The following is a 26,157-nucleotide window of genomic DNA, read 5'->3' as shown; positions in this document are numbered from 1 at the left end:
CCCCCCCTTCTGCCAAAAATGTGGGGCTTGTAAAAAAAAAAATAATTGTCAGAGATCCTAATCCCACCCCCTGGAAAAAATGTGGTAGTAGTCTAAAATTGAATAGCTAGGGAAAAAACCCCTGCGTTTATATGAAAAACTTAGGATTAGTTGTGTTTGTGGTTTGTAGCTTTGAGAGCCGTGTTCGGGTCTGTATTTTGGCTGCAGCTTCCCCTTCTTGTTTGGTATAAACCCCGCGAAGGAGCAGAGGAGCCCAGCTGGAATAGCTTTTCAGATGTACCTTCCTTAGGGGCTTGTAAAGTTTATCAAATCAGAAGGTTGTGTTTTTGTATTTTTATTTTTTAAAAATATTGATGCTTTAGACAGTTTCCGGGTAACAGGGAAGGTTATCTTTTTTATTATTTTTTTTATATATATATTTTTTTCTCTTCATAGAGTCGCCTCCCAGACTCCCGGCGATCCGTGATTTTTATTTAAGCGGATGGGGGGTGGGGAAGGATGAAGAGTATGTTTGGGTTTGTTTGCCGTTTTCCTGGAAACCTAGCCAGCTCCTGCCGGGGGAGACTCCTCCCGGCAGGACCTGGGGTGGGGGGGACATCGTGCCGGAGTGCCGGGGCCCGGCAGAGCCGAGCGGGGCACGGGAGGCACCGCCGGCCCCTCTCCGCCCCGGCCGGCCAAGGTGGCGCTTCCGCCCGCGGTGGCCGCTAGGCGAGGCCGGGGATCGGCGGCCTAGTGCTGGGGATGGGGGTGCTGTCGCTTTGCCCGTGTGTGAGCTAGCTCCCGCACTGAATTTTTAAAATGAGGCAGGGGAGGGCGAGCTGGGTGGGCAGGAGACCCCGGAGCAAGTGGGCAAGGGATGGCAATGTCACCCTGCTGTCCCAGCTGGGGGCAGGAGGAAGGTGACCTGCAGTAAATGGGGTGTTAGTGTGAGGCTGGAGGAAGACGAAAAGGGGGTGAGGAGGGCCAGAATGATCTCCTGAGGCTTTGCCTGCCCTCCAAGGGATATGTTGGATGGCTGCTGTTATTTTCTTTTGGGGCTGGGGTGTCATCGCAGACTTGCCCCACATTCACTGGGACCAGGGGATGAGGGGATGGGGTTGTTAGACCTGGTGGGTCTGGGGACTCCAAAAGTTGGTGGCTGTAAGAAGCGTTCAAACCCAGGGATTGGCCCCAGGAGTGGGCAGGAGACCTTGTTTGCGGTGGTCTGCAGGGCTTGACCTGTTTTGCTGCACCACTGAGGTGGCCAGTCTGCAGCCAAAGGCTCCCTGTTTGCAGGTTAGCAAATTGTGGAGCCTTTTGCAGGGAGGAGAGAGCACAGAGCCTGGGGCTGAGCTCCTGTCTCGGCTTTACAACCTGTCAGTTGCATCTCAGTGTGCTTGTTTCTGGCTGAAATGTTATGGTTGAAGCCTGGAAGTCAGACAAGTGTGAACTCATTGCCATCCCAGAAATGCATTATGAAAAACTTTGCCCACATTCAGCTCTGGCAGGGTCCTTGATAAGGTAAATTAAAGTATTCCTGTTCATCTTGTGTTGTCTGGTAGAGTGAATCTACCCGGTTTGTGATTGAGTCACCCTGTTTACTGGCTCATGCTTCCTTTTGAAGGCAAGAAAACCGTTTTGCCGATCTGCAATATTTTATTTCTGTCTGGCAAATAGTTTGTAACTCATTGACAAAACATGAATAAAGTCCTCTCTAGATGCTGGACCAGAGAGGATAAACATCTCTGGACTGAAACGATAAGAGCTTTGTGGTGGGGATATAAATATCCTGGATTCGAATCCTGCTAGCGATTTGAGCAGACAAGTCTGGACAGACAGATTTAGGGGGAAACAAAGACATTTAGGCACATTGCTTGATGAAATGTTTTCCACTGTGTTTCTAAAAATATTTACAAGACCGAGAAAAAAAAAGCTAAGCAAGCTCTGTGCTTAAAATTAGTTATGCATCAACCACGATGTGGTTGCAGCAGAACCAAAATGTTGCACGTGTTGGTGGCTGACTGCGCGTTGGGTTTGCGGGTGTAACGGGTGTGTGGCTTGGTCCAAAGCTAGAATGAAACACGATGAAGAGCCTGGAGTGACAAGGGGAGACAGAAGTGACCGAGTTTTCCTGGAAAGCGGCAGGAGAGGTGTGAAGAGCAAAAGGGGCATGAGGAATCTGAGCGGTAGCCTCCAGGGGCAGTGGGGCAGGCATAACGGAGGAGGAGAACACACAGAGGAAGGTGCTGGTGTGGAGCCGGATCGAACGGGAAGGGGGGTTGTTTCCAAGAAATATAAAATAGGCTGTTAGGGCAGCAACATGTGGTGTGCATTTTGAGCGTGTTGCCACGAGAAGATGAGTCTTATGTGTAAAGTCGTGACAGAAGTGTGAAGGTGGGGTGGAGAGCTAGCAGAGGAGGCTGGTCACCCACTTGGAAGGAGAGGGGAATGTGGGGCAGCCCCAGGGTGCAGCGGTGTGGAGGGGAGGTCAGGCCTGTGGTTTGTGTCTAAAGGAAGCAGGGTAGGGTCTTGTGTTGGGGAGCACTTGCTGTGGAAGATGAGGCTGGGGCTGCAGAGAGGAAACAGCATGCAAAGCCCAGAGTTTGTTTTTTTTTTAAAGGGTTTTGTAGCAAGGATCAAAACTGTAGCTGGGTATTGTGGGATCTGAAGATGAACAAGCCATCTAAATGAAGCGAGGATGGAGATGGGCACGTTGGATGTGGTGGCAGTGGTGGTGAGGAGAGACAAAACAGAAGGGGAGCTGCAGGATGCAAGAGGAGTTGGATAACTGTAGGAAGGAGATGTTTTGGAGCCCTTCCCTGTAGTCCTTTGGCTCCACTCCAGCTTCTGGTCAGTAATAATTTGAATGCCATTCCCTGCGGGCAAGCAGCAGCAAACAGCTTGGGTTATAACACGTGCCCACATCCTGTTGTGGAGGGTGTTTAGCAGTGGGATCAGAGTAGCCATGAGAACACGTACGGGTCTTCTCTTCCTCGCTCCTTGCAGTAGTATTTTAAGAAAAGAGCTGAGCTCGGTAGCAGTGGTTGAAGCAGGCTGTGCATATCAGAAGCTTTTCAAGGTGATGCATCCGTTGTGTGGATAAACACAATGGTGAAGGTGTGCCACAGCGTTTCTGGAGTGCAGCCACTGACTTTGTGAGGAACAGCCAGTGTTCAGCGGCTCTCCCCGCAGTTGCCAATAATCTCCCTTTCCATCAGACCCGTGGGGCACCACTTCGCTTCTGTTCCTTTTGTTCCCTCCAGCCTGGCTCCTGTCAGGGACCGGCGAGAGCAAGGCTGCTCCCCCAGGGAGGACAGGCTAGGAGCACGAAGTGATGGCAGCCACCAGCAGTGACCTCGCTAACCAGGGCACAGCCCCACCGCATCTGCACAGAGCAGGCAGAGTGTGCGCGTGGCTGGGTGAGGCCGAACGGGGCATTTAAAGCTCAGAGCATGGGCAGCTAGAAATTCTCCCTTCCTTCCTGTACTTTCCCTCATGAGCTTTTTTAAGGGTCCCTTGGCTCTTTTACTCTTCCCCTTCCGGCTCCAAATTTCTCTCTTGTCATTTCCCGTGGTGGCCTTTTCCCCATCTGCGTCTCTGATGTCCCTCACAGTTCTCTCCTATGTTCCTCTGGGGTTGCTCTGTCCTCTTCCTCGGCCTTCACTGCTGTTTGTGTGCAAACAGCTCCTTCTGCTTCTCTTCGTCTTTTCTCTCTTACTTCTGTCTTTTCAGAGTTTCATGTGAGAAGAAATGTGAAATGAAGTGACTGTGTTTTTCTGCCCCTCAAGCCTGTCTGCTTGTAGCTTCAGCGATAATATTAACCTCACAGTCTCCTTGTTATTCTAACTGATTGCTCATTATCCAGGTTATTTATAAATCATTGCAGGCCTTCTGGTGGTGTTGTGCTGAAGTCTACCTGCTCTTCTCCATCGCTTCTGTTAAAAACCTTTCCAGAGACGCTGATTATCACTCACCTTGTCTGCTGGCATTCTGGCTTTCCTCTCCTTGCTGTGCTGCTCATCCTGTTCCACATGCAGCTGCTTAAAATCTCCTACCTGCTGTTTGGACCAGATTGCTTTCAAATTTAATGTCTGATGACTTGCAAACTGCACTGTATCTCTTTCAAGCCCTTGCTTACTGCTGCTACCTTTTCTTCCCGGTCTTTATCTCACCCTATCTTTATTTTTTTCCCCCAGCTGCCCTGCTTGGTGAAGGGCAGCTATCAGTTTTACATTTTGCATAGTGCACAGCACAATCAATAAGGGCTTGCTGAGTTGTCAGGATTGATTTTCACGTACCTTAAAGGTTCCTTCAAGCTGTTCTGGACTGGATGTGCCCTAGGTACCATAAGATACCTTAGAATGGTAAGGATGGCCTTAAGATAAAAGGAAGCCACGTGATAATGCTCTTCAAGCTGTTGCAGTGTTGAGAAATGACTTCTGTTTTTCTCCTGATCTCTTCAGAGGCAATCCCAGGCTGAGAGCATGTTGTCTTCAGCTCCATCTCAGCTCAGTGTTTCCGTGCTTGCTGGCTTTGTCCCTCAAATGCTGAACATCATTTGTAATCACAGCTGGTTGATGTCAAGGCAGGGAAATTTGTGGTCATCAGCAACTCTTTTTTTTGGCCACAAAATGTGCCATCTCTTCTCCCCCTTTTTATTCTCTTGTGTGGCAGACCTGGGGGCAAGGTCAGGCAGGAGCTATTCCCATATTTGCCCCCAGACTGCAGGGGATGAAACTTAGGTATCTAATGATATGCTTCAAACCCATTTGAACTGAGAAAAGCGACATTACTCCAAAATGGTTCCAACATACTCCTTGCTTGTCTGCACTCTGACCTGGAGCATCTGGGGAGAGGGAAGCCTCAATCCCAAGGAACTTTCCCAAGTCCCTGCTGCTTTTGCCAGCTGATTTTCAGCATGAAATTTCTGTTGCTGAGATCCGTTCTTGTCCTTTTGCATGTACCACAGCAAGCAATTCCGTCACCTTCCTAGCGTCCCTCTTTGCTCTGTGTTTCCAGACACCTTACAGAAATTACTTGTTTTGTATTCCATGATGTAAACCAGCTTAAGTCTGGTCTAGCAGTCAAAATTGTTTATCGTGGGAGGGCCCCTGCACAAATTCCTGATATCACTGCCGGTGCAGGGAAAAAGCTGATTGGTTTTTTTCCTCCTTTCCTAGAAGGCAGGCATGATTACAGTTGGTTCCCATTGCTTTATTTACCGGGAGTCTGAAGTTTAGAGCTCAAATTGAAGCGATTCCTCTTTGCCTGTGTATCCTGGCAATGGCATGTGAGAAAAAGCAGATACAGGGAAGTGAGCTGCTGGCTGTCCTTTGTCTGCTGTGTGGATAAATCGTGGACTTCGGTGTTCTGGGCATCTGGTCTGGAACATTTTGTTAGTGGTGAATTCAGGCACACACAAAATACCGTGCTGCTTAATTGCCAGTGAGACCTGTAATGACTCATTTTGTTGTTTTTTTCTTCTTCCTCTGCAGCAACTATAATGGAGAGACAGAAGAGAAAACAAGAAATAGAGAAAGGACTTCAGTTCATTCAGTAAGTGGACAGCTTCATTGTTTCTGTGGCTTTGGAGTTGGCTGTCGTTAGATCGCGGGCTGTAGGAACCGAGTTCTTCCTGTTCACCTTTTGCAGGGAGGAACATAGCGTTCCCACTTTGTAGGTAGGGAAAGCAGGGCAAAGGAATTGCCAGGTGCCCCACGTGCTGCCGGTAGCAGGAAGAGATGGCCTGGGTCTTTTACAGTTGCCAGTGTGGTTGTTGCCTCCTGTCACTCTTCTCTGAATATCTGTGGCCTTCTAGAGCTTGGGGATTACTTGCGTGCTAAGTATGAGACCAAGTACTTCCTGATGAAGTACAGGACTGCTGTCCCTACAGTGGCTGAGCTAGCAAAAGCACTAAGGTCCAAGTTGCATAGTGAGTAGGGAAGCAGTGAGACAGCAATCAGGTTTTTGTTTCGTTTTGTTTTCTTACGATTTGCTTTGAGTCCTGCAGTTTCCCGTGTTACATACTTACGTCCTGTGGCATGACAATCCTATTTTTACCCCAGTCAGAGACTAAACCTGGCTGATAATGCAGTCTCAGACAGGCAGTTGTGAGGTTTATTCTGATACCATTTATGTAAGTGCATAAGGTTCCCAGAAATAAAGCCGTTTAGAAATACGGGATGTTGACTGTGCCTCTGGAATGCATCTTGAACTTTGAACCAGGGCAAGTGTTGCTTATTGGCTTATTTTGATTTGAAAGAGGAGTAGTCCAATTTTATATGCACCATGAATGTTTCTTAGAATGCCATAGCATTTCCTTTTGGTACTGATGAAATCTAAAAATGTTTAGTCTCTGACCAGTAAGGTCATGTATACAGCGCTGTATTTCAAAGGTCAGGAGGGACATAAAAGTTGCTAAGGATTTCTATAGAGCTTAATGTTATCCATTTGAAGAGAAAAAATTATGTGTAGACCAAACCTGGATGACCTAGGGGGTCTGACTTGAGGAATGGAACCTTTTGCCTAGGTCTCAGTGCTGTTGTGGGATGGGTGTTGTCTGCACAAGCACTGCCAGTTTTGTGGCACAGCCTGGCAGTCTTGGCCAAGACAGCCAGAAGTCACTGACCTCCTGCACTTGGACCATTTTCTCCTTTCCTTCTGTTTGTGGTGTAAGCCTAAAGGCATGTGGCTGAGGTAACACAGAGCAAAGTGATTGCATTTACCACTGTGTGGCTTTTCTGTAATCACACAGAGGATTTGAGGAGTTCTTGGAGTCTGTTGCCTCTCTTAAAATATTCTCATATTCTCCATGACAATCTTTCATGGGACTTCCTTAAAGATGTTTTTTATAGGTGGCTGTCTGAAGGCAACATTACCAAGGATCATATATGCACAGAAAGCTGAGAATAAGATTCCCTAGTCTCAAATCTTCTGGTACCTGACCCTCTCTTGGTACCACAGTGGCCATCACTGAACATAATGCTCCATAATTGTGTTCTCTTCACCCCAGCTGCCTTTGAAGTGATAAAATGTTTGGTGACTCACTGAGATCATCAAAACAGGACTGGAAGGACAATTTCTTCACTAAACAAAAGTGTTTGCATGGATGCCTGTGTCATAAGCTTTTTTCCTCTTTTTTTTTTCAGGTCCACATTACCCTTAAGCCAAGAAGATTATGAGGTAATTAAAAGTTTGTTTCCTGATGTTAGCAAGCCTTTGGTTAATAAAATTTGTTGTATTGCACAGCTATTAGTTTACATACCAGAAGTGGAGAGCATGGAGTGGTCTGTATAAAACTTAAAGTTTTAAGGATTCTGACAAGGACAACTTTCAGGGAAAGAAGAAGGTGCTTGAGTGTTCAAGAAGGACATTTGACTGAATTATTCATGTCTACCAAAAGACTGATGTTTATTAGAGGAGAGTAGGGAGGCAGGAAAGTCTTAGTGGGCAGGAAGGTTGCTAAAACATACGGAAGGAAATGGGAAATTGGGAAACTGTGCCTGTCTCTGGGTATCCGTTTCAGTCTGTTTGTTCTCTCCCTACTACCCAGGCCTTTTTGCAGAAGTTGGTGAGAAACCTGTTTGCAGAGGGCAATGATTTGTTTCGAGAGAAGGATTTCAAGCTTTCACTGGTGCAGTATGTGGAAGGGCTGAATGTGGCAGATTACGCAGCCTCTGACGAGGTGACCATCCCAAAGGAACTCCTGTGCAAGCTGCATGTCAACCGAGCTGCCTGCTACTTCGCCATGGTGAGCGCCTTCCCAGGTCACCCCCAAGAGCCAGGGTGGACATCTGGATTGCTTTGGGTGCCATGCGATTGGAAAAGGTGTCAGGAGGGGATTCAACCCCAGCACTGGAGGAGATGGTGACACGTTGAGAACTTTGATACCTCCTCATTGTACACTGCAAGACCAGAGGAAGGCTGTGAAGGAGAGGGGGCCTGCTTTTGTTTTTTGTCAGGCTTAAGGTACTGAGAAAGCAGTTCAGGTCTGTGTTGGTGAGGAGTTCTGGAGTTCTTCACAGTCTGGAGATCAGATTGTAAAGAGCCAGTGCCTTCCCATATTGAGTCTTCGAGTGTTGTTCTGGAAGTTTGCCTCTTCAAATCTATGAGGTACTGGAACACGGTGAGAAAGAAGGCTTTGGGTCGTGGCAGAGCTTTCAGTACACATACGGAAAATGATTCTGAAATACTCAGGCTGTGTTCTCCCATCTTCCTCAGGAATGCAACAGCTTTCCTTTATGGCACAACCCCAAAGCAGGTCCATCCTGTTCATAATGAGATTTTTTCATGGGACTCAAAGTTAGCAGGCAGTCAAGTAATTAAAGACTGTCAAATGTAACATGCCCAAGGTAGAGGGGGAAGTAAGATAAGGTTGCTCAAGCAGCCTAAATTCTAGCATTCACAAACTTTGAAGTGCTTTTTGGTTTGAAGACTTAACAAAACCTTCTATTACTGAAGTTTTTCTGTTTGCATGTGATGTAATGTCCGTATTTCCAACTGCCTTTTACATGCTTTTATATTTCTGCTGAGAGATACAACACTTGGATTCAGACAGAGAGGGGTTAGTTTGCTGTGCTGACTCGAGGTGGTTTCTTCCGTGCAGGGGAAGTATGAGAAGGCACTGGAAGACAGCGAGAAGGCTTTAGGTCTCGACAAGGAGAACATCCGAGCGCTCTTCCGGAAAGCCCGCTCTCTAAATGAACTTGGAAGACACAAAGAAGCATATGAGTGTAATAGCCGGTGCTTGCTGTCCCTCCCCCATGTAAGTTTTTGTCTCATACCTCTTCTCAATTTCTGTGGCTCACCACCTTGCTCTTCCATCACATAGCGTTTAGTGTGACACCTGAGGATAGAGGAAGGGGAAAGTTGTCTATTCCTGGTGATGTGCTTATGCCCAGGAAGCTTTTCTCCCTCTCTCTCACTTGGAGAGGATGTCTGAATTCATAAATTTCTTCAGTCCAAGTCACCATCTACACAATGCCAGCCAGAGACACTGGTCAGTTCCAGCAGGTTAGCTGGCCTATCTGTGAGGAGCAAGAACTTGCCCTAGCAGAATAGAATCTAGGGCCATGAGGTTATTTTAAACAGCTGGTTTTATATGCCTGATGAGAATACTATGAGAATGGCACAAGTAGGAACTGGAGCTCTGTAAGGAAAACATGTATTCTTTTCCTGTTTGGAATAAAAATGTCTGACGTTTTAGTTAATAATTACTAAGGCAAGCTGACAAAGGTGTTTTTTTTTTTTTTCATTATTTCTTGAGAGACATGTGAAGGAGTCCTAGATTATTATTGGTAGGTTCACAGGTGTGTAATTTTTTTTTGCCTTCAGAGGGGACTATCTCCATGTATTAGGCCCTAGATATTTTCCTAATAATGGTTTTATTGAGCCTTCTTTTAGGCCAGATAATTGAACAGATAAATAGACTGTGATTAGATACTACTGGGTACTGGTTGTCTTTGCTAAATTTGATTCTGATTCATCATAGTAATGCTATTACAAGAAAAATGCAATTGTTTCAGCAGAAGTTAATTTTTCCTTTTTATTAGAATTACAGAAGCAATCTTTGAAAGCAAAGCCACGTTAGCAGTTAGTTGCTCCTTTTGTATTCATGGTTTCCTTGACTTGGCAGAACAAGGTGACCAAAACCACTGGAGGTATTATGTTAGTTCTTAAATAGTTTTATAAACAAAGGCATCTCATAGATCTGTTCATGTAAAGCTCCATGTGGCTATATCTCACAATGCAATTGAGCCACTTCAGTGTATGGTTAAAACACTACGGTCATGGTGGTCTACAAACATTTTATCAAACTTTTCTGGGTCAGGATAACTCAACCTTATGAATTCTATATCAAGACATCTGCATTCCTGGCTCTAAACAGTTCAGTCTTGTAAATTAAAGTACCCCATTGCCTTATTGCCTGTTTGACAGATATCACACGCCTTCTCTGCATCAAAGGCAAGTCATGCTATCCATCATCTCCGTTCTCCTGCCATTACACCAGTTGCTAGGCCTCTGGAGCAACCAGGTGCTTCCAGCTTGCGTTGCTGTAACAGTTGGGAACTTTGTTGTGGTCAAAGCAGAGGAAGTATTAAAGCATGCAGTGATGAAGGCACTGCCACGCAGTTGACTCATTGTCTAGCAGAGTTAACCGGGTGCAGATATTCAGCACTGATCGTTTGCAGAGGTTCCCAGCGTGGTGAGGCTGATACTCCTCTGTGGTCTGCTTTTTGTGTGGCACAAAGGGAGGCAGCAGCATGTTTTTATTTAAGTTTTACTTTTTTAGGATGTTGGAGGAGAGCATTTTGCATGCCCTTGTTGAGCATCCCCTTGTTTAGGAGGGAGGTAGGAAGCGCCTGATGGTGGTATTTGGCTGAGAAGGCTAAAGAAAGATCTAGAAGATGACAAAGAGAAAGTAAGCCCTCAGGCTTTCTTGACAAAAAGGACCACAATTAACTACATGCTGCTGGGAGGTGGAGGTAGTCCAGAGAAAAACACATTCTTGATCTTAGCCAAGCATCAGAGAGAACACGTCAGAGTGACGATGGAATGTGGAGTTGGGTAGGGTGAACCTGGTAGGTATCAGCGTCAGATCAATGAAAAGTGATTATGCTGGAGGTCTTCCTGGTGAATTTTCCACACGGAGCAGACTTCAGAAAACACCTGAGAGAGTGCTTGGAAAGGCAGAAGAACCAGAGGCAAACAGAGAACTGAAAATGTGGTTGGGGTCCAGTGTTAATAAAGACAGAGCGATGGCAGTGTCAGAAAGATCAGAGAGTTGGAAGAAAGTGAGGAGGGACAAGCAACCATAAGATTTGACCAGGAGTAGGTTTCTGGAGTGTATGGGAACAGTTTCAGGAGAGGAAGGTACATACTGAAGAGATGTAAGATGGAGAGAGAAGAGAACATGGGCAGACTAGATTTTTTCTTCACTGAGTTCAAAGACCTGATCAATGTTGAGGATGTAGGGGAGCAAGTACAATCAAAATGTAGCACTCCAAATTGAAGGGAAAAGTTGCTGAGACTGGGGGATGGAAGACCCAGAGGCTAGTGAGGGGCTGAAAGAGAAAGGATGAATCTTCAGAGAGAAGGAAGCTGGAAAAAGAAAAAAACAGAATTACATAGTAAGTAGAGAGGGGGGGTGGTTAATGGCATGCAGGGCAGGAAGCAGAAGGATCTCTTGGCTAAGCTGAGGCTGTTTAACCAGAGGTGGAGTTGGTGAAAGGGCCTGGTAGCTACTAAGTTGGAAACTGAGACTTGCTTTCAGCTGTACAAACAAACCAACCAGGCTAGTAAATATTGTCTGCGTATCAGAACTGTTTGTTAGCTCTGTGGCTGGCAGAAAGGGAAGGCACGCAGCCTGTGCATGCAGGAAGGCCTGCAGGCTCCTTCTTCCCAGCCATGGGGACCTTGCGGAAGCTGGAGCAGCCCCCAGCCACCTGTGGCAGCCCCCTCAGCCATATTGTCGATGGCAGTCAGGAACCCTGCCTTCAGAGAGCGGGTGCTTTCCTGCGAGCAGATAACTGCTTCCCATTTTCAGCAGCATCAAAAGAGCGTGGGGTGAGGTCCTGGTGCAACCCCAGTGTCTCAGCAGGAGCAAGAACACTCTGGTCCGCGTGGGCTCTCTCCTAGGGCCGCTCTGGCAATTGTCCACCTCCTGCTGTCTCTGAGTGAGGCTTCTTGGCACAGCCCCGTGTGAAGCGCTGCATTCCTGTTTGGTTTGTTTTGTCTGCCACAAAGACGCTGAACTGAAAGTGTCCTTGCAATGCTTCTGTCCCCAGGATGAGAGTGTCACGCAGCTGGGACAGGAGCTTGCCCAGAAGCTGGGACTGAGGGTTCGGAAAGCGTACAAAAGGCCTCAGGTATGACTTTTTTGTTTCGTTTTGTTTTCCTAAAGAACGTCCTTCGACTCTTTCAGGTTTACTTCTGCAGAAGTGGTAGGTGCTGCTCTGCAGCTGTAGGCACACACAGACTGCCCTGCAGTCCCTCCAGCGGGCCGCTGGCTACCCTGCTTGCCCTAACCCTCTGACTCACCTTCGCCTTAATCCATTTCTAACCCCACTGCTGCCCTGGGTCTACTGCTGGGATATTTCCCGTGCCTCCAGCTAATCCACCTGGTGCCACAGGAGAAGCTTCTGATGTATTTGGGAGCTTGTGCCTCCATGAGGAGGGGAACATGTGGCCTGATCCCAAAGGAGATTTTGCCTCACAGTCCTTTCCTTCTTAGGGGAACATGGCAGGTGCACAGCTGGGCAGATGCTAGGTAAGAAGGCAGCCAAAAGCAAGCCGTGGGTCCAGTTAATTGACCCCAGTGGCTGTATCCATAACCTGTCTCTAAAAGAAAGTGCTGCAGTAACTGGCGTGCTCTGTTGGTATGGAAATCTATACTCCGGGATGGAGCTAGAGGGCGTTAAGCCACTGCTGGCCCTCGTGGATAAACCTGCCTCGCTCGTGTAAAATCCCAGGGTGCGTTTTCAGGAGTAAGCAGCATCAGCCAGTGTTCACTGCGTGTTCACTGAACGACTGACAGCGCCTCTCTGAGCCAGCTCTGCCCAGCTGCAGCCTCAGCCCCGTGCACAGTAGTGTGTGGAGCACCGCCAGGGGAGCACCTTTGCAGTATTTGGTGATGTGATCCCTGGGCATCCAGTCTGTCTGCAGAGAGCTTTTTGGGAAAATGTTGCTCAGGCATCCTATTCCTCTCCACAACAAGCCTCACGTGTGATAGGCCCTCCCCAAAAGCCCCTGATGTTGTAGCAACTCTCAGCACTCTGAGACAGTTCTGTCTCGAAGGGAAGTTTTACTCTGATTTTTTTTTTTTTTGTAGAAAAGTTAGAAAAACAAAGATCAGAAAATCCAAAATGATTTTACTACTTGAAATGTGTTGATCGATATTTTGGTAATGCCTTGCTGTCTCTCGTGTTGACTTCCAGCTTTCATTCCAGTGTTGTAAAGCCCTCCCAGAGCAGTAATGTTTTAAAGAAAAGGCAAAATCTTCTGTTACTTAGGGACCATTTTCACTTCTTGATTGTGCATTGGGTTGTTGGGTGTTCTGCAGTAAGGTGTCCATGATAAATACCTGGCACTGCCAGCGTTCAGAAAACTGTACCCTCGTACACAGAGGTATGCCTTTTGGGGTACCTTTTATTTATGGACAGTGCCTGAAAGGAAAACTGTATTGTACCCAGCTTTACCTACCTTCTTTATAAGCATTCATGAGTTGCCTTTGTTCTAAGACATCTCTCTTCCTTGCAGCAGGAATTGGAAACGTTCTCTCTACTCAGTAATGGCACATCAATCAATTTGTCAAATCAGGTATAGTTTGCACCCTGTGGTTGTTACTGTTCGTGGATTGCAACTGGAATGCTTATGAGCTTTATTTACATGCACAATTATAGCTGTCTCCTAGGATTTAAATGTTCTAATTAGCGTGTTCCCCTTTTAAGAAATATTGTCAAGGAAATTCATTTCTTTGAAAATATTTCTGGTGAAAGCACTTTTGCTATCAACAGACCACTGAAGGTGATTGCTTTTTGTGGTTACTGTGAATGTTTGTTTTCCTGTGCATTTTAAAGATGTTTCAGTTTTCAAGTTTTTACGTGGTTAGGACAACAGTAAGTGAAAATCGGAAAATGCAACTGCTGAAAAAACATTAGAAATTAAATCATGCAACGTAGTTTCATTGTCCAGAATTGAGCAAGGTACATACACGGTTTACGTATTCTTTGTGTTGTTCTTTGAACTGGAAGGTCCATCTCAGGCAGGGCTCTGTACAAATAATAAAGCAAAACATCTGAAATTGCCAATTTCTGTGTGCCACCACTGGCTACCAAGGGGAAGAAAAAAGAAAAAAAAGCCCTGATGCTTTTACAGGCTGTTTGGTACTTCACACGACTCCTTAAAGCAAGCAAACCGTAAAACCATGAAAATTGACATTTGGTGTGGCAAGAGGGGTTACTAAAGAATCAGTTTACCTGCCACTGCTCAGTGACTTGCCTTCACATATTTCTAGGGGGGCAGGTCAGCTGTCTTTTATAGCTGTATCTAGTTTTTGATTTGAAAATCTTCCATTTTGCAAGAAATTATAGTACTGCAAACAGTAGAAGTTGCAAAAACTGTTGCAGTAGATGCAGTATCTCCAATGTAATGCTCTCCTAGTACCTTTATAAGTTTAAGCTGAGAGTGCACATACTTGCCTCTGTTTATGTTTCTGTAAAATATGGGCTTTTTTTATTCCTTGCCTGAAGCTCCAAGTCAGCAGTTGTCTTGGCGGAAACCTTTTCCTGTTTTGAGTTTGCTGTAAAAGTTTGCGGTTATTAGATTGCAAAATATGTGAACTCCGAAAAGGAAAGTTGTGTAAGATCGGGCTAATCAGATCTCGCACTGCACGGGGCTGACCGACTGGTTTGTCCTGAGACGTGGGACACGGCATTCTCATCCACACAGGAAAAAGCCCTGTCTGTGTACAGATTCGCTCACATGGTTGGGCGTGATGCAGAGCTGGTACCCTCTGCAGAAACAGGATTAGTCCAGTGCTGAAGGTGAAAATGAAGAGGCTCTTTGGATGAATGGCCTCTTAAAGTTCAGTGGTTTTACTGCTCTGGCACTGAAAGAGGCAATAAAGGAAAAGAAAGGGCCACATACACTTAGGAGTAGTAAAGGGTCTCATCTGTGAAGTGTGAATATCTTTTTAGAGATGAATTTGTGGTGATAATTTCTCTCCTCTTTCCTATGCCCTCTTCGCAGACCACTTCCAATGGTTTGGGTTCGATTGATGACATTGACACAGGTAAAGACATTTCTCTTCTCTGATTTTTGTGTTGTCAGCAAGGTATCTGACCAGGCTGGTGGGCCTGAGAGGTTCATCATCTTCATTTGTGGCTCTTCTGCGTACTTTGATGACTAGGAGGAGGAAAAGATGGTGGGAAGCAGGAGCGTGTGAGATTATTACCTTAACTGGTTTCTCCTTGCACCTTGAGATTTGCAGTCAGCTACTGAGGCACTGGCTGAGGGGAAAATGAGGCAGAGCAGGTGCTTACCTGCTAGTACCTCCTACAGAAAAGCTTTTTGTCCGGGCCCAGTGAGGGACATCTCTGGGAATTAAAAGGATCTGCTGAGGTTCACAACCTCCTCCAGTTGTGCTTTCTTAAAGTTGGGCTTGGCAAAGCTGCTGAAATTCTTCTGTAAGCTCCCAGACAAAACAGCCTAGATAAAGTGAAGTTAAGGTTGTAGGCAACTGTCTGTGCCTTGAGCACGTGTGGTCCTCCAGGCCGCTGAGATGGAGGAGTTGAAAACAAAAGGAGCTGGGAGGGCCCCAGGAGAGCCTCGCTCTGTGTTAGGCACCTGGGAGGAGCAGAGTGAGGGCCACAGGGTTGCTTTTCTCATGCTGGGAATCAAGTGACCTTAACTCTGCCCCTGTGGAAAGGCTAGCTGGGTGCTTTGCCCTCCGTCGTGTGCTGGAGCATTGAAGTCGTGCCTCTGAGTGTGTCAGTCTCTGCTCCTTCAAAAGGTAGCTGCAGTGCTAAGCGTGACGGCTTGCTGCTGCAGTTGGCCATTGCTCTTTTTATAGAAAGACACTAATTTCATGATCTGTGATGATAATTTGGTGTCTGCTTTGGAAAACACGTTCATTCTCCGTTGAATGCCAGTGGGATAACCGAATGCTGCATGCAATCATGAGACCCACTTCCACAAAACAAAGAGAGTTTTTCTTCTTATCTTGCTGTGCTGAGATGAACCGGACTCTGACTGCAGCGCGAAGAGCGCCTGCATCCAGGAGGCTCTTTGTCTAGTCAGGATTTGTTGTCAGAGCAGCACGCCAGCTTTGCTGCAGTTCAGGCAGAGAGAACATTTTCTGCTAGACCTTTTCAAAGCCCCTGAAATGATAAGTTACCCCTTGCCCTGAGACTGGCACGCCGTGAGGAGAGCTCTGGGTGCCAGCTACCTTGAGCATTTCAGCTTAAAAGCTTTTTCAGTAAGGTTGTTGTGGGCTTTTGGTGGTGGTTTTTGGTTTTGTTTTGAGATGCAAACTCTTGCAGCCGCTTCCTTCATGCTTTGCTTGAAGTCATCTGATTAATTCAACCCTGCCCCGCACAGATCATGGCTCAGACAGGGCTCAGTATGGCCTTTGGCCAGCAAACACACAGGGGGAACAACCATTTTTTGGGGACTCGGAGTGAGAAGCGGGGCTTTTAAGGGCACTGCATTCACCTCGCTGGGCACGGTGGCTGATGGTCAGGCTCAGCAGATGGGGGCATCCTGGGGAAAGCAGGATTGGGAAAGTAGAGGTAGGGGAGGAGAAAGGATAGAGGGGAAGGGGAGCGGGTGGCTGGAAGGAGGGCAAGGTTTGGGGGGCCAGGGGGAGGGGAGCAGGGTTTCTTCTGTGTGCAGGCAGTGGGATCTCTTGGTTCCCTTGTCTTCTCCTCGCCCTTCTCTTGCACTGAGCTGTGGGGCATCCCTTCTCTTTCTCTGCCTTCAGCTTTGCAGGGGTTTGGGCCTCTTAGGGCATTTGAGGACATTTCCCTTCTTCCCAGTCCGACTGGGAACGGGAGGCCTCACTCATTCCTCAGAGGTTTGTGCTTCTGGATCCCTCGAGGCCGTATCGTTGGGAACCCTTCTGCTCCCCCCTGCACGTGTCCCCGGCCCCTCCAGCGTGTCCTGAACTCCTCATTGGCCCTCGGAGGGATCTTGACAGTACTCCAGATTTAAACATCTGAAAAAATGGGAAGGGACAAGCAGTCCCTTTGTACTGAGGGAAATCTGGCTGAGCTACCAGTGGTGAGGCCAGCACCGAGGGGAAGCTGAATGGCTGGCTGGAGGGTCTGCGACGGAGGGAGGTGAGCTGAGAGAAGCCCGTGCGAAGGGGACATGGGGTTAGGGCTGGGCCTGATCTGAGGGACGGCTTTGGAAGGATGTGTAAGGTTGTGAAGGGGAACCAGTGTCTGTTCCTTGCTGTTTCCCTTCTTTCCCTTGCCTTCTGCCATGGCTTGGCCTCCAGTGCTTTGCACAGCGACCTCGGCGGCCGTCCTGCTCCCGACAAAAATGCAGGAGGAAAGGTTGCAGGGGGCGGTGGCCGGAGATAAAGGGGCCTGTGTGTGTGTGTGTCAGCTCTGCTGTTGTTCTGTTCGGGACTCGGGGGGTTGCAGGAATTGCTGGTTTGCTGAGCTGGCTGTGAGGAAGGCGTCCACACGGTCCCCGGGCAGCGACGTGGCGTTACAGCCCCACACAGAAAGGGACGGCTGAGGTCTCGTGGAGGCTGGGTGCACAGGGCTCGTACAGACAAGAAGCAGTTTCTCTCCTTGGGTGAAGATTTGCATCTCAGAAGCTTGTCTAGTCTCTTTCCATTATCAGTCCTTCTAATAAAAGCTGTTGCCTCTCCCTCCAAACTGAGCCTTGCTTACAGCCTTAGCCTGCCGCAGGTACAGTGCAGCCACTGCTGTGTGGACGGAGAAAGTAGCACCTTTTTTTCTGATTTCTTTTCTTTCATTCCAGGACATCTTCACAGGGGCAGAATTAAGGTAGTTTGGGTGCTTGGTTTGAGAACTGCAAATGTGATGCTGCATTTCCTGAATTTCTAACTTTTTTTTTAACCTTTAATTTTTTTTTGAGAATAAAATGCTCTTTTGTGAGGAATCTGTGCTTGTAACCTTAACTTCACTTAACAGAGGTTTATTTTGCATGATGGGAACATCTTAGCTTTTCTGTAGCGTACCGGAAGGGTAAGGAAACCTTAGGAAAAATCCCTGCTCCTCTCATGCCCCAACCCTTGCTCACAGAAGTTTCTAAGGGGATGTTTGGTACTGAAGTGTTGAGGGGGAACATGGGGAGCATCCTCCCACCTGCAGACATCAGGAAGCACTCGAGCAGGAAATCTTCTTGGGTAAAAACAGCTGAGTGAGTCTGATGGGGTTTTTTGGGGACACGTTGTTAGCACAGCCTGGTCTGAGCCCCTGGTCTCTGACTCTTCCCAGCAGGACCTCGTGTTTTTATCTTTTGCCATCCAGAATGCCTGAGGGCTTAGAGAGGGGGTGCGAGTAAGCAAGCTTTCAGCTGGGATATCGAAGCTCCAAGGAGCAGAGGAGGCGGCGATCTCTGCCAAGTGCATTAATGAGAAACATTAAAGAAAACACCAGGCGGTGGGTTGTATAGAAATGGGATTACGTGCCCCTGGCCCTCAGTCCTGGCCGCAGCAAATTCAGTAAGGGATCAGCCACAGGCTTGGTATTGTTCTGGTTCCTGCTTGCCAGATCCGGACAGTCGGTCTGTGCGCTGGCCTTTAGAGCATGCTTCAGCTATCAGTGAGCCACTGGAGATCGGGAACAAATATCAAAGGGCAAGAACTCTTCAGACCAGAGCCCTCCTCTGGAAACTCGATGTACTTGGTGTTTGTGATTTGATGGAGCTGTACAGTGCTGTTTTCTTCCAGGCTGTGCTCTGCTTGCCCCTTGCAAGAGGCTCTCCTGGGTGACTGGCTCTGTTTCTCCCCCGTCACAGACTGCTCTATGGACCTGCAGTGCCTCCCGGCTCCCGTGGCCACCTCCATCCCTGGGAGCGAGGGGCTGGCCCCTTTGCCCTCAGACTCGGATGCAAAGGGCCTGCCTACCTCGCTCCCTGCTGCCAGCTTGCTCCCGTCTCCGGACTGCGTGCCCCTGCTAGTGCCTGAGAGCGTGGAGGACTTCACAGATGGGGACATCATCGGGGAAGAACTGGACTCCCTCCTGGACTCCCTCGCTGAGGGGTCACCCTACCCTCTAGTAAGAGCTGCACGGGTCCCCTGCTTCTTGTTCCAAATCGGTTTTTGGAGCTGAAGGGTAGGCGTGCTGCCTCTCTCCTTCTGTCAGTCTTTCGTCCTAGCTCTTCCTCTGGCAGAACTCATTCATTCCGGGCTGTGTGTGGTGCAGACGGATGGGATGGGAAGGTCTGGGGGAAGCCTGCCGGTGTATGGGGCTGCCGGGTGTCCCTTCCGTTCAGATAATTCAGCACACACCTGGCTGGAAGCCTGTGGCTCTCTTTGCCTTCACTCGCTCCCCGCTCCTTGTTTCTAACGTGCTGCTTCTCTTCCTCTTGCCCAACTCCCCAAAGTCTCTGGTCCAGGGCACCATTCCCACCAACCTGCCGACGGAGATGCCCCAGCTGATCCCCGTGTTCCCGGGGGGAACTCCGCTGCTGCCCCCGGTCGTGACGGCCAGCATCCCCGTCTCCACCCCGCTGCCGCCTGCCTCCTTCGGCCTGGTGATGGATCCCACCAAGCAGCTCTCCTCCTCCTCCGTGCTGGACGCCTTCGAGCCCCCGCCGGGGGGAAGTGGTGGCTCCACCTTGGATTCGTTGGATTCCCTGGATCTGCTCCCCTACACAGACTCACGGCTCGATGCCCTGGACTCCTTCGGGACAAGCAGAGGGTCACTGGATGCCTTGGATTCCTTTGCCATTGGTAGGTGTGGGGTGACGGGGTTTTGTGCTTTTACCTGGGAAACCCAAGGCTGTTTCCTTCAGGGCTGAAGAGGTCTGTCCAATAGCTCTCCCCGCTCAGAACAGGAATACAAATGTTGGAGAGGGCTGAGCAGATGAATATGTCTTGCTCATGAGTAATACGAAGGGCTGTAGGTGTGCAATCCCAGATAACCAGTATGTGCATGGTGTGAAATCTCAGGAGAAAGGAACGCCAAGGTGTGTGATGAGGAGCAGTGAGGCCTGATCATGGCTTGGTATCCAAGACGCCTCATTTGGCACAATCTACTAGACCATGAAGTAATTCCTTCACCTTCCCCAGTGTCTGATGTTTTAGACCAAATGAGTAAAATCTTGGTGGCTGTTTTAAATGAAATAGGACGTCATTGCATGGTAAAGGCCAAGGTGGGTCCCTCCCGTCTGAATTCAGGGCAGTAAGCATCCTGGGGCATGGGCACTGAGCTCTTATGTCACAGGGAGCCAGATTGTGGAGGTTGGTGTGCAAAAAGCTGGTTCCCACCTGTCCCATGAGTGAAGGCAGGCTTCTTCTGGGATAGGTTGTCCCCTGGATTGCAGTACGTAGGCAGCAAAAATATTTTGAGAAGAACAGAGGCTGACCAGTCAGCACTTCAGCACTCAGATTCACCTCAGCATTGGGCTGCCTCAGCGCTGCCACCTTGGGAATGCCAGAACTCAGTGGCATACATGGGTTCAGTGTGATTTTGGGGACAAGAAGGCCTTTCCTAGAGTCTTCCCAAGACTTAGATGGGTGGTTTAAGTAAAAAGTACTAAAATGGTATGAAATAAATAAAGCAAATGGATTTCACAAGCACTTACTTGTCTTTTTGTGAGCAGAACCACTTCTGAATGTGAGATGATCGTTTTGTTTTGTGTTTTTCCCCTTTCTTTTGCCCAGAAGAAACCAGCCCTCAGGAACTGCGACACCCACCTGGCAGCCAAAAACCATCCCCCGTGGTGAGTGAGCCGCTCCCCCATGCTGATGCCCCAAGGTGCTCTGGAGCCAAGGTAGTGGTGACTTGGGTGCTGTAGGTAATTTGGGCCCCTCTTCTTAACCTGCCCCGGTCAGCGCTCTCCCCAGCCTTTTGGTGAGGCAGGTAAAGGTTTCCCCAGAGTCAGCAGGAAGACATTTGTTCCATCATTTTTATCCAAGGTGGCCACTGTATCTAGCAGCCACATAACACTGAAGGGTGGGGCAGAGTAAGCCGGGTTTGTCTTAAGACTAGTGAAGTTCTTTGCTCCTCCCTGCCCCTCTCAGGAGGCTTTTCCAGATGAAGTGTTCTGCTCCTGTCCCGTGTCTCCAGTGGTGGGGGAACGGGGTAGGGTTGTCTCTGGCCAGAAAGTCTGGAACACAAATTGTTCTTCTCAAGTTCCTGTTGTCCCGCTGTCCCTGTTACGTCACTGCAGCGGAAAGTCTCTATCCTCAGATTAATCTGCTGCCTGAAGACTGATAAGCGGTTGTTTGTCCTCCCGGGTAGCAGTGGGGTTGATTTGAGAGTTGGTTGTGATGGAAGGAATGGGGGAAGGAGTGAGGGGGGCATTTTGTTCTGTGTCTCGTGATAGAAAATTGGCGTCTCCTTACCACGAGTGAAGGAGACCTGTCCTTGAAGTGAACATACAACACTTGGTTATTTTTTTAAAAGATGCATGCAGCTTTTTTGGCAATGTCATTGCAGATTTGAATGCTTCCATGAGGGAGAAAATGAGGAAGTTTGGGGGGAGACTGGAGCGGGATGTGGGGTTGCGGAGTTTTCTTCCCCGCGCGGTTGCAGAGCTCAGAAGTGATGTCCGTGTGGTTTTGTGCAGGTCAGCCTCGGCGGAGTGAGTCACCCAGCTGTGCCCAAAGTCACCGAGCACCTGCTGTCCCAGCCAGAACCAGTAATGCCCAACACAGCCCTGCTGGTGAAGAACCCCCTGGCGTCCACTCATGTCTTCAAACAAGCCTGTCACATCTGCTACCCCAAAACAGGTGATGCGTTTGTTCTGCCACCTGGAGCGTTGGCTCGCGCTAGGGTTTGCCTCTCCCCTGGCTGATGGGGTTCTTCCCTGCTGCAGGGCCCAAGGCTGGTGATTACACCTATCGGGAAGGCTTGGAGCACAAATGCAAGCGAGATATCCTGCTGGGCAGGCTGAAGAACTCGGAAGACAAGACCTGGAAGAGGATCCGTCCTCGCCCAACGAAAACCAACTTTGTGGGATCGTATTACCTGTGCAAAGGTGATCTGGAGGGGATAGGGCTGCGGGTGGCTGGGAAAGGGTTGTAATTTGTGTGCCGGGGCGGCTGGGAGAGGTCTTCTGTTGGTCTTGCTTCCTGTCTTTGGGGTCTTCCTGTCCCAACAACAGCCTGTGGGCTGTGACGCCTGGTGCAATTATAGCCAAGGCAGTTGATAAATGCTTTGCTGAGCATCTGCCTGCTGTACACGTGCCTGCGTTAGCCCTGCTCCACCCAGCAGCCACGCAGCAGGTCTGTGGCTCTGCCTAGGGTAAAGCTCTCAAGGCCTGCTCCTTTGCTCGTACGTGCAACGTGACCAGACAGGTCCCTGAGGCAGTGTCACTGCAAAGCTCCTGCTGAGGTGGGGAGGGAGGAATAGCCAAGGTAACGGTCCCAGCTTAGTGCTGAGCTGCCAGGAGAACTTAATCCAGATTGGCTTTAAAAGGGGGTGGTTAAGTGGCAGCCTGTCCCTGGCTGAGCACTGCATTAAAGCAGGCCTCCGTAGTGAAGCAGTTTCCCCAACAGATGGCATCTACGTGAGGTTGTCACCACTTAGTGGTTTGCATTAACCTCGCTGAATGCCCTGGCGTACTCAAACCTGGGGGGGAGATGTCTCTTCTTTTTCTTTGACTCTGTGTTTTCTTGCTTTCAGCTCCTTGTGAGGTGTGGGCAGTGGGAGGAGACGAAAGAGAGCTTAGTTTCTGACTGGGCCGCCCTCCCTGTGTGGTGGTGTGTGCTGTTTGTTGCTTTGTAGATATGCTTAACAAGCAGGACTGTAAGTACGGGGATAACTGCACCTTCGCGTACCACCAGGAAGAGATCGACGTGTGGACTGAGGAGAGGAAGGGGACCCTCAACCGCGACCTCCTCTTTGACCCGTTAGGTGGCATCAAGCAGAGCAGCCTCACCATTGCCAAGCTCCTGAAGGAACATCAGGGCATCTTCACCTTCCTCTGTGAGGTACAGGACTTGTGGGGGGGGGAGTGGGTGCCTTCAGCATCTCCTCCGCGTGCCTCTGCTGGGACGTTGTGCCCCAGCCAGTGCCCTGTGCCCAGAAGGACAGCGAGCGATGGATGCAGCCACGCAGGAGGAAGGCGAGGAGGTATTTCTCCTCGCTCCTCCAGCTGCATGAGGTGCACACAGCCACAGGGGACCACCCTCCTCTTCTTCTGCCTTGAGGTGTTGTTTTGAAGTGTGATTTGGCTCCAGCTGCTTTAAAAATCACAATCCCGTAAGGAAGCAGCTTCCCGCCTGCTGCCCGTGCTGAACCACTGACTCAGCCACTTAAGGATTAGATCCTACCCTCTTGACGCACTGCAGCAGAGAGTTCCCCAGGTTGGCAGTGTTACAAGCGAAGAGAGATGTTCTTAGCTGTGAACTGGCTTTTCTTTTTATTTTTCCCCATCGTTTCCCCCTTGTTCTTGCTCTGTTGCCCAACTGGGAAAGAATATGTGGCTCTGACCAAAATTTTTCCAACCGCAGTGGAAAATACTGTTGAGAATGAGCCAAAAATGTTGTCCTGAAGCCTTTCCAAAAGTTCACTTACTTTATTTTAAAGCCCTACCACAAAGTTTTCACCAAGCTTGTTCTAACTTTGAACATTAGAATAGGCTGGCTCAGCTTCTTCTTCTCTTTCCAAGCGAAATGGCTCTGGTTCACTTCTGTCTAAGATTTTCCCAGCATGCTAATTCTTCTCTTCTCAGATTTGCTTTGACAGCAAACCCCGTATTATCAGCAAAGGGACCAAGGACACACCAGCTGTCTGCTCCAACCTTTCTGCCAAACACAGTTTCCATGACAACAAGTGAGTGAATGTTGGTTGTGCTGATAGGAGCAGTCTCTCACACGTCCAGCCAGTTTAACTCCAAGCCCCTGGTCTCTATCTTTCCCTCTCTCTTTCCCTCTCTCTCTCTTTCTCCGTCTCTTTCTCCCTCTCCCTCTCTCTTTTCCTCTCTCCCTCCCGTGGGTTCCAATCATAGGGTAGCTTAAAGACATGATCAGTAGTGCTGTATGCTTCTCTCTGCGTGTTTGCTTCTGGTGCTGAGGGATTTCAGGCATAAGCAAAGCCCTTTTGGAATCACCTTAAGTTTTCCATTGACTTAATTTGCCTTTGAGTTTGGCCTTTATGTAAAGGTCAATCAAAAGATCCTTTAGCTCGGGATCCTGCCTCTGACTGGCTGATAATGAATGTTTAGGAAAACAAGTGTAAGAAACATGTCAAGTACACGGTAATACAACCCCTTCTGGCTCTTGGCAGCCTGAGACTTAGAGACTTGCTGAGCCAGAGGAGTTGTTGTATTTGCTGCATGTTTTAAAATGTGTCTGACCTCTGATCTTGAGCAGGGCATCACCCATGGGCTGAAGAGACTGCAAACACCCACCTAGAGTTTATGCAGAGTGGGAGGATGGGTGGTTGGTTTTCCCAGTGGGAGTTTGCCTCTCTCAAAGCTAATCATCTGCCTTCCCAGTCAATTGTATGAAAATCAATCAAAGATGTAAGGAGGAGGGCTGAAGATTTGGTCCTCCAGTGATTAAAATGTCCCTGGCCTGGCTGCAGGTGTCTGGTCCACATCGTGCGTTCCACCTCCCTGAAGTACTCCAAGATCCGCCAGTTCCAGGAGCACTTTCAGTTTGACGTGTGCCGACACGAGGTGCGCTACGGCTGCCTGCGCGAGGACAGCTGCCACTTCGCTCACAGTTTCATCGAGCTCAAGGTCTGGCTGCTGCAGCAATATTCAGGTGAGCGTGGCTGGCAATGCATGCACCCAAGTTTCCTCCAGCACATGCCTGGGGCCAGCTGGGAGGGAAAGGGGGTGATCTGGGAGAGCTGAGAAGTTGTTGCTCACTTGATCTCTCTCCTCGGAGACACAGAAAATAGCGCCAAGGTGTTCTGTGAGGTGATTTGGATCTTGTCCCTTTACAGGTGCTACTGTAAATTGCAGACCAGGAAGCTTTTCCTTTGGGAGCAGCTGCATAAGCTGAAATAATTGTTAGGTAGGGCTGAATCCCCGGACGTGTTTTGATGCTTAAATCCTGTGGAAGACCCTAAATAGCAATTGGGTCCCTGAATGAACAGCTGATGCAGTGAGAATAGCAGCACACGCAGGTGACAAAGCAGTTATAAAAAGAAAGACCGTGTGTCTTCATTTTCTCCGAACAAATTCAGCAACAGTGGGAAATGACAAGATACTTGGTGTTTTCCAAAAAGGCTTTGATGGCGTGCTGCTGAAGAGGCTATTACAGGAATTACATTCGGGTCACTCATACAACAACACTGCCACATCTGGCCTTGCACTCCTTTCTCCCTCTGACAGCACTGGTTTGCCTTGCTGCTCTCCTGTTAACTGCATGGATGGTGGTCCCCCCAAAACGTTGCCAGGATGGTTTTTCACTATGGGGTCTTGTTTAGCGCAGGACCCAGCCTGGTTAATGGGAGTACTTCAGAGAGAAAATATGGTTTAGATTTTTCTTACCATTCTTTGATGTAATTGGGAGCAACAAATTTAATTTACTATTCAAGTGCCTGTCAGTGTAGCTCATGCAGTCCTGAGCCTTGGCTTGGCTCGGCTGACAAGGGACAGCGATGAACAAGATGGCAGATGCCATCTGTATTCTTCTCAGTTGGCCTCACTCACTTGCTGCCACAGGAAATCAAAAAATTACAGCACTGGAGCTTCTAAGACAACATGTTGCTTGTGAGCCATAGGCAAGGATTGCTGCCCTAAATGTTAATGATACTGCCTGTAGTACTCTGGGCACTCTAGTAGTCAAGCAGCTTGTTCTTTTCCCCACTCCATATTTGTATGTTTTTTTATTTTTAGGAAAAGTTTCTTTTCTCTCCTTCTTCCTTCCTTTTCTGCCTGTAGATGAAATGGGTAAACTGATTTTTGCTTCATGGCTTCTTTCCCTGAAGGAGTGACTTCCAAAGGGAAAACCAGGAGCTGAAACAAGCCATGAGTTTAGCTGCAAAAGTGGTCGGTACATCTTCTGCTTATTCCCATCTTTTCCAACAATGGGAGAGCCATCATCTTTTTGATTTTTCTGCAAGGCTGTTGTATATATGAGCCTGGTCTCCTTTTGAGCTTTCTTTTCTGGAGTGGTAGATTATCACCTCTCTTAGGTGTAGCCCTTGTTAAGGAAACAGAGATGAAAGGTAGCTGTCACCAGTCTCTGGGAAGGCTTTAGCTTTGGAGCAGAGAGCTTGATTTAGGTACCGTTTGCTCTGCAAAAATAGGAAGGGGGCATCCATCATTCATAGTAGCTTGCATGTGAAACCAGTGCGGGCAGGACTGTTTCCTTCCTCACCGTGGCTATTCACAGACATCTTGCTACCTTCTTCCATGGGTGGAAATCGCAGGGTCTTTGTCCTCACTAGTGATGTTGCAAAAGATGCTGAAGTGTTACAAAGTGACCAGCATATTGGCCTTTTGCTTCCCAGAGTGTGTTTGGGACAGTTCCTGCTTTGTAGAGCTGGCATATCGGAAAACATCCTTTCATAT

At 48.5% G+C, this 26,157-nt stretch overlaps 1 protein-coding gene across 5 annotated transcripts in view; it reads left to right on the top strand.

Annotated features, from left to right (window-relative positions):
* The window catches only part of ZC3H7B (zinc finger CCCH-type containing 7B), a 43,231-nt gene that overhangs the window by 639 nt on the left and 16,435 nt on the right, over positions 1 to 26,157 (top strand). The window contains exons 2-16 of one of the 5 annotated variants that reach the window (XM_082783879.1): positions 5,475 to 5,535; positions 7,128 to 7,161; positions 7,532 to 7,729; positions 8,585 to 8,743; positions 11,766 to 11,846; positions 13,237 to 13,296; positions 14,728 to 14,770; positions 18,475 to 18,734; positions 19,063 to 19,411; positions 20,348 to 20,403; positions 21,253 to 21,415; positions 21,502 to 21,663; positions 22,413 to 22,618; positions 23,362 to 23,462; positions 24,216 to 24,397. In XM_082783879.1, coding sequence (XP_082640005.1) covers positions 5,483 to 5,535; positions 7,128 to 7,161; positions 7,532 to 7,729; positions 8,585 to 8,743; positions 11,766 to 11,846; positions 13,237 to 13,296; positions 14,728 to 14,770; positions 18,475 to 18,734; positions 19,063 to 19,411; positions 20,348 to 20,403; positions 21,253 to 21,415; positions 21,502 to 21,663; positions 22,413 to 22,618; positions 23,362 to 23,462; positions 24,216 to 24,397 — 2,107 coding nt within the window. In that variant the 5' untranslated portion in view covers positions 5,475 to 5,482. Of the gene's footprint in view, positions 1 to 5,474; positions 5,536 to 7,127; positions 7,162 to 7,531; positions 7,730 to 8,584; positions 8,744 to 11,765; positions 11,847 to 13,236; positions 13,297 to 14,727; positions 14,771 to 18,474; positions 18,735 to 19,062; positions 19,412 to 20,344; positions 20,455 to 21,252; positions 21,416 to 21,501; positions 21,664 to 22,412; positions 22,619 to 23,361; positions 23,463 to 24,215; positions 24,398 to 26,157 lie in introns of all 5 variants that reach the window. The other 4 variants (XM_082783877.1, XM_082783878.1, XM_082783875.1 and 1 more) reach the window with 4 other exon arrangements.

The sequence above is a fragment of the Aythya marila genome (genome assembly GCF_965140915.1).
Source record: "Aythya marila genome assembly, chromosome: 1".
Taxonomy (NCBI): domain Eukaryota; kingdom Metazoa; phylum Chordata; class Aves; order Anseriformes; family Anatidae; genus Aythya; species Aythya marila.
The sequence above is the reverse complement of the archived record's forward strand: the minus strand, read 5'-3'. Positions and strand labels throughout refer to the sequence as shown.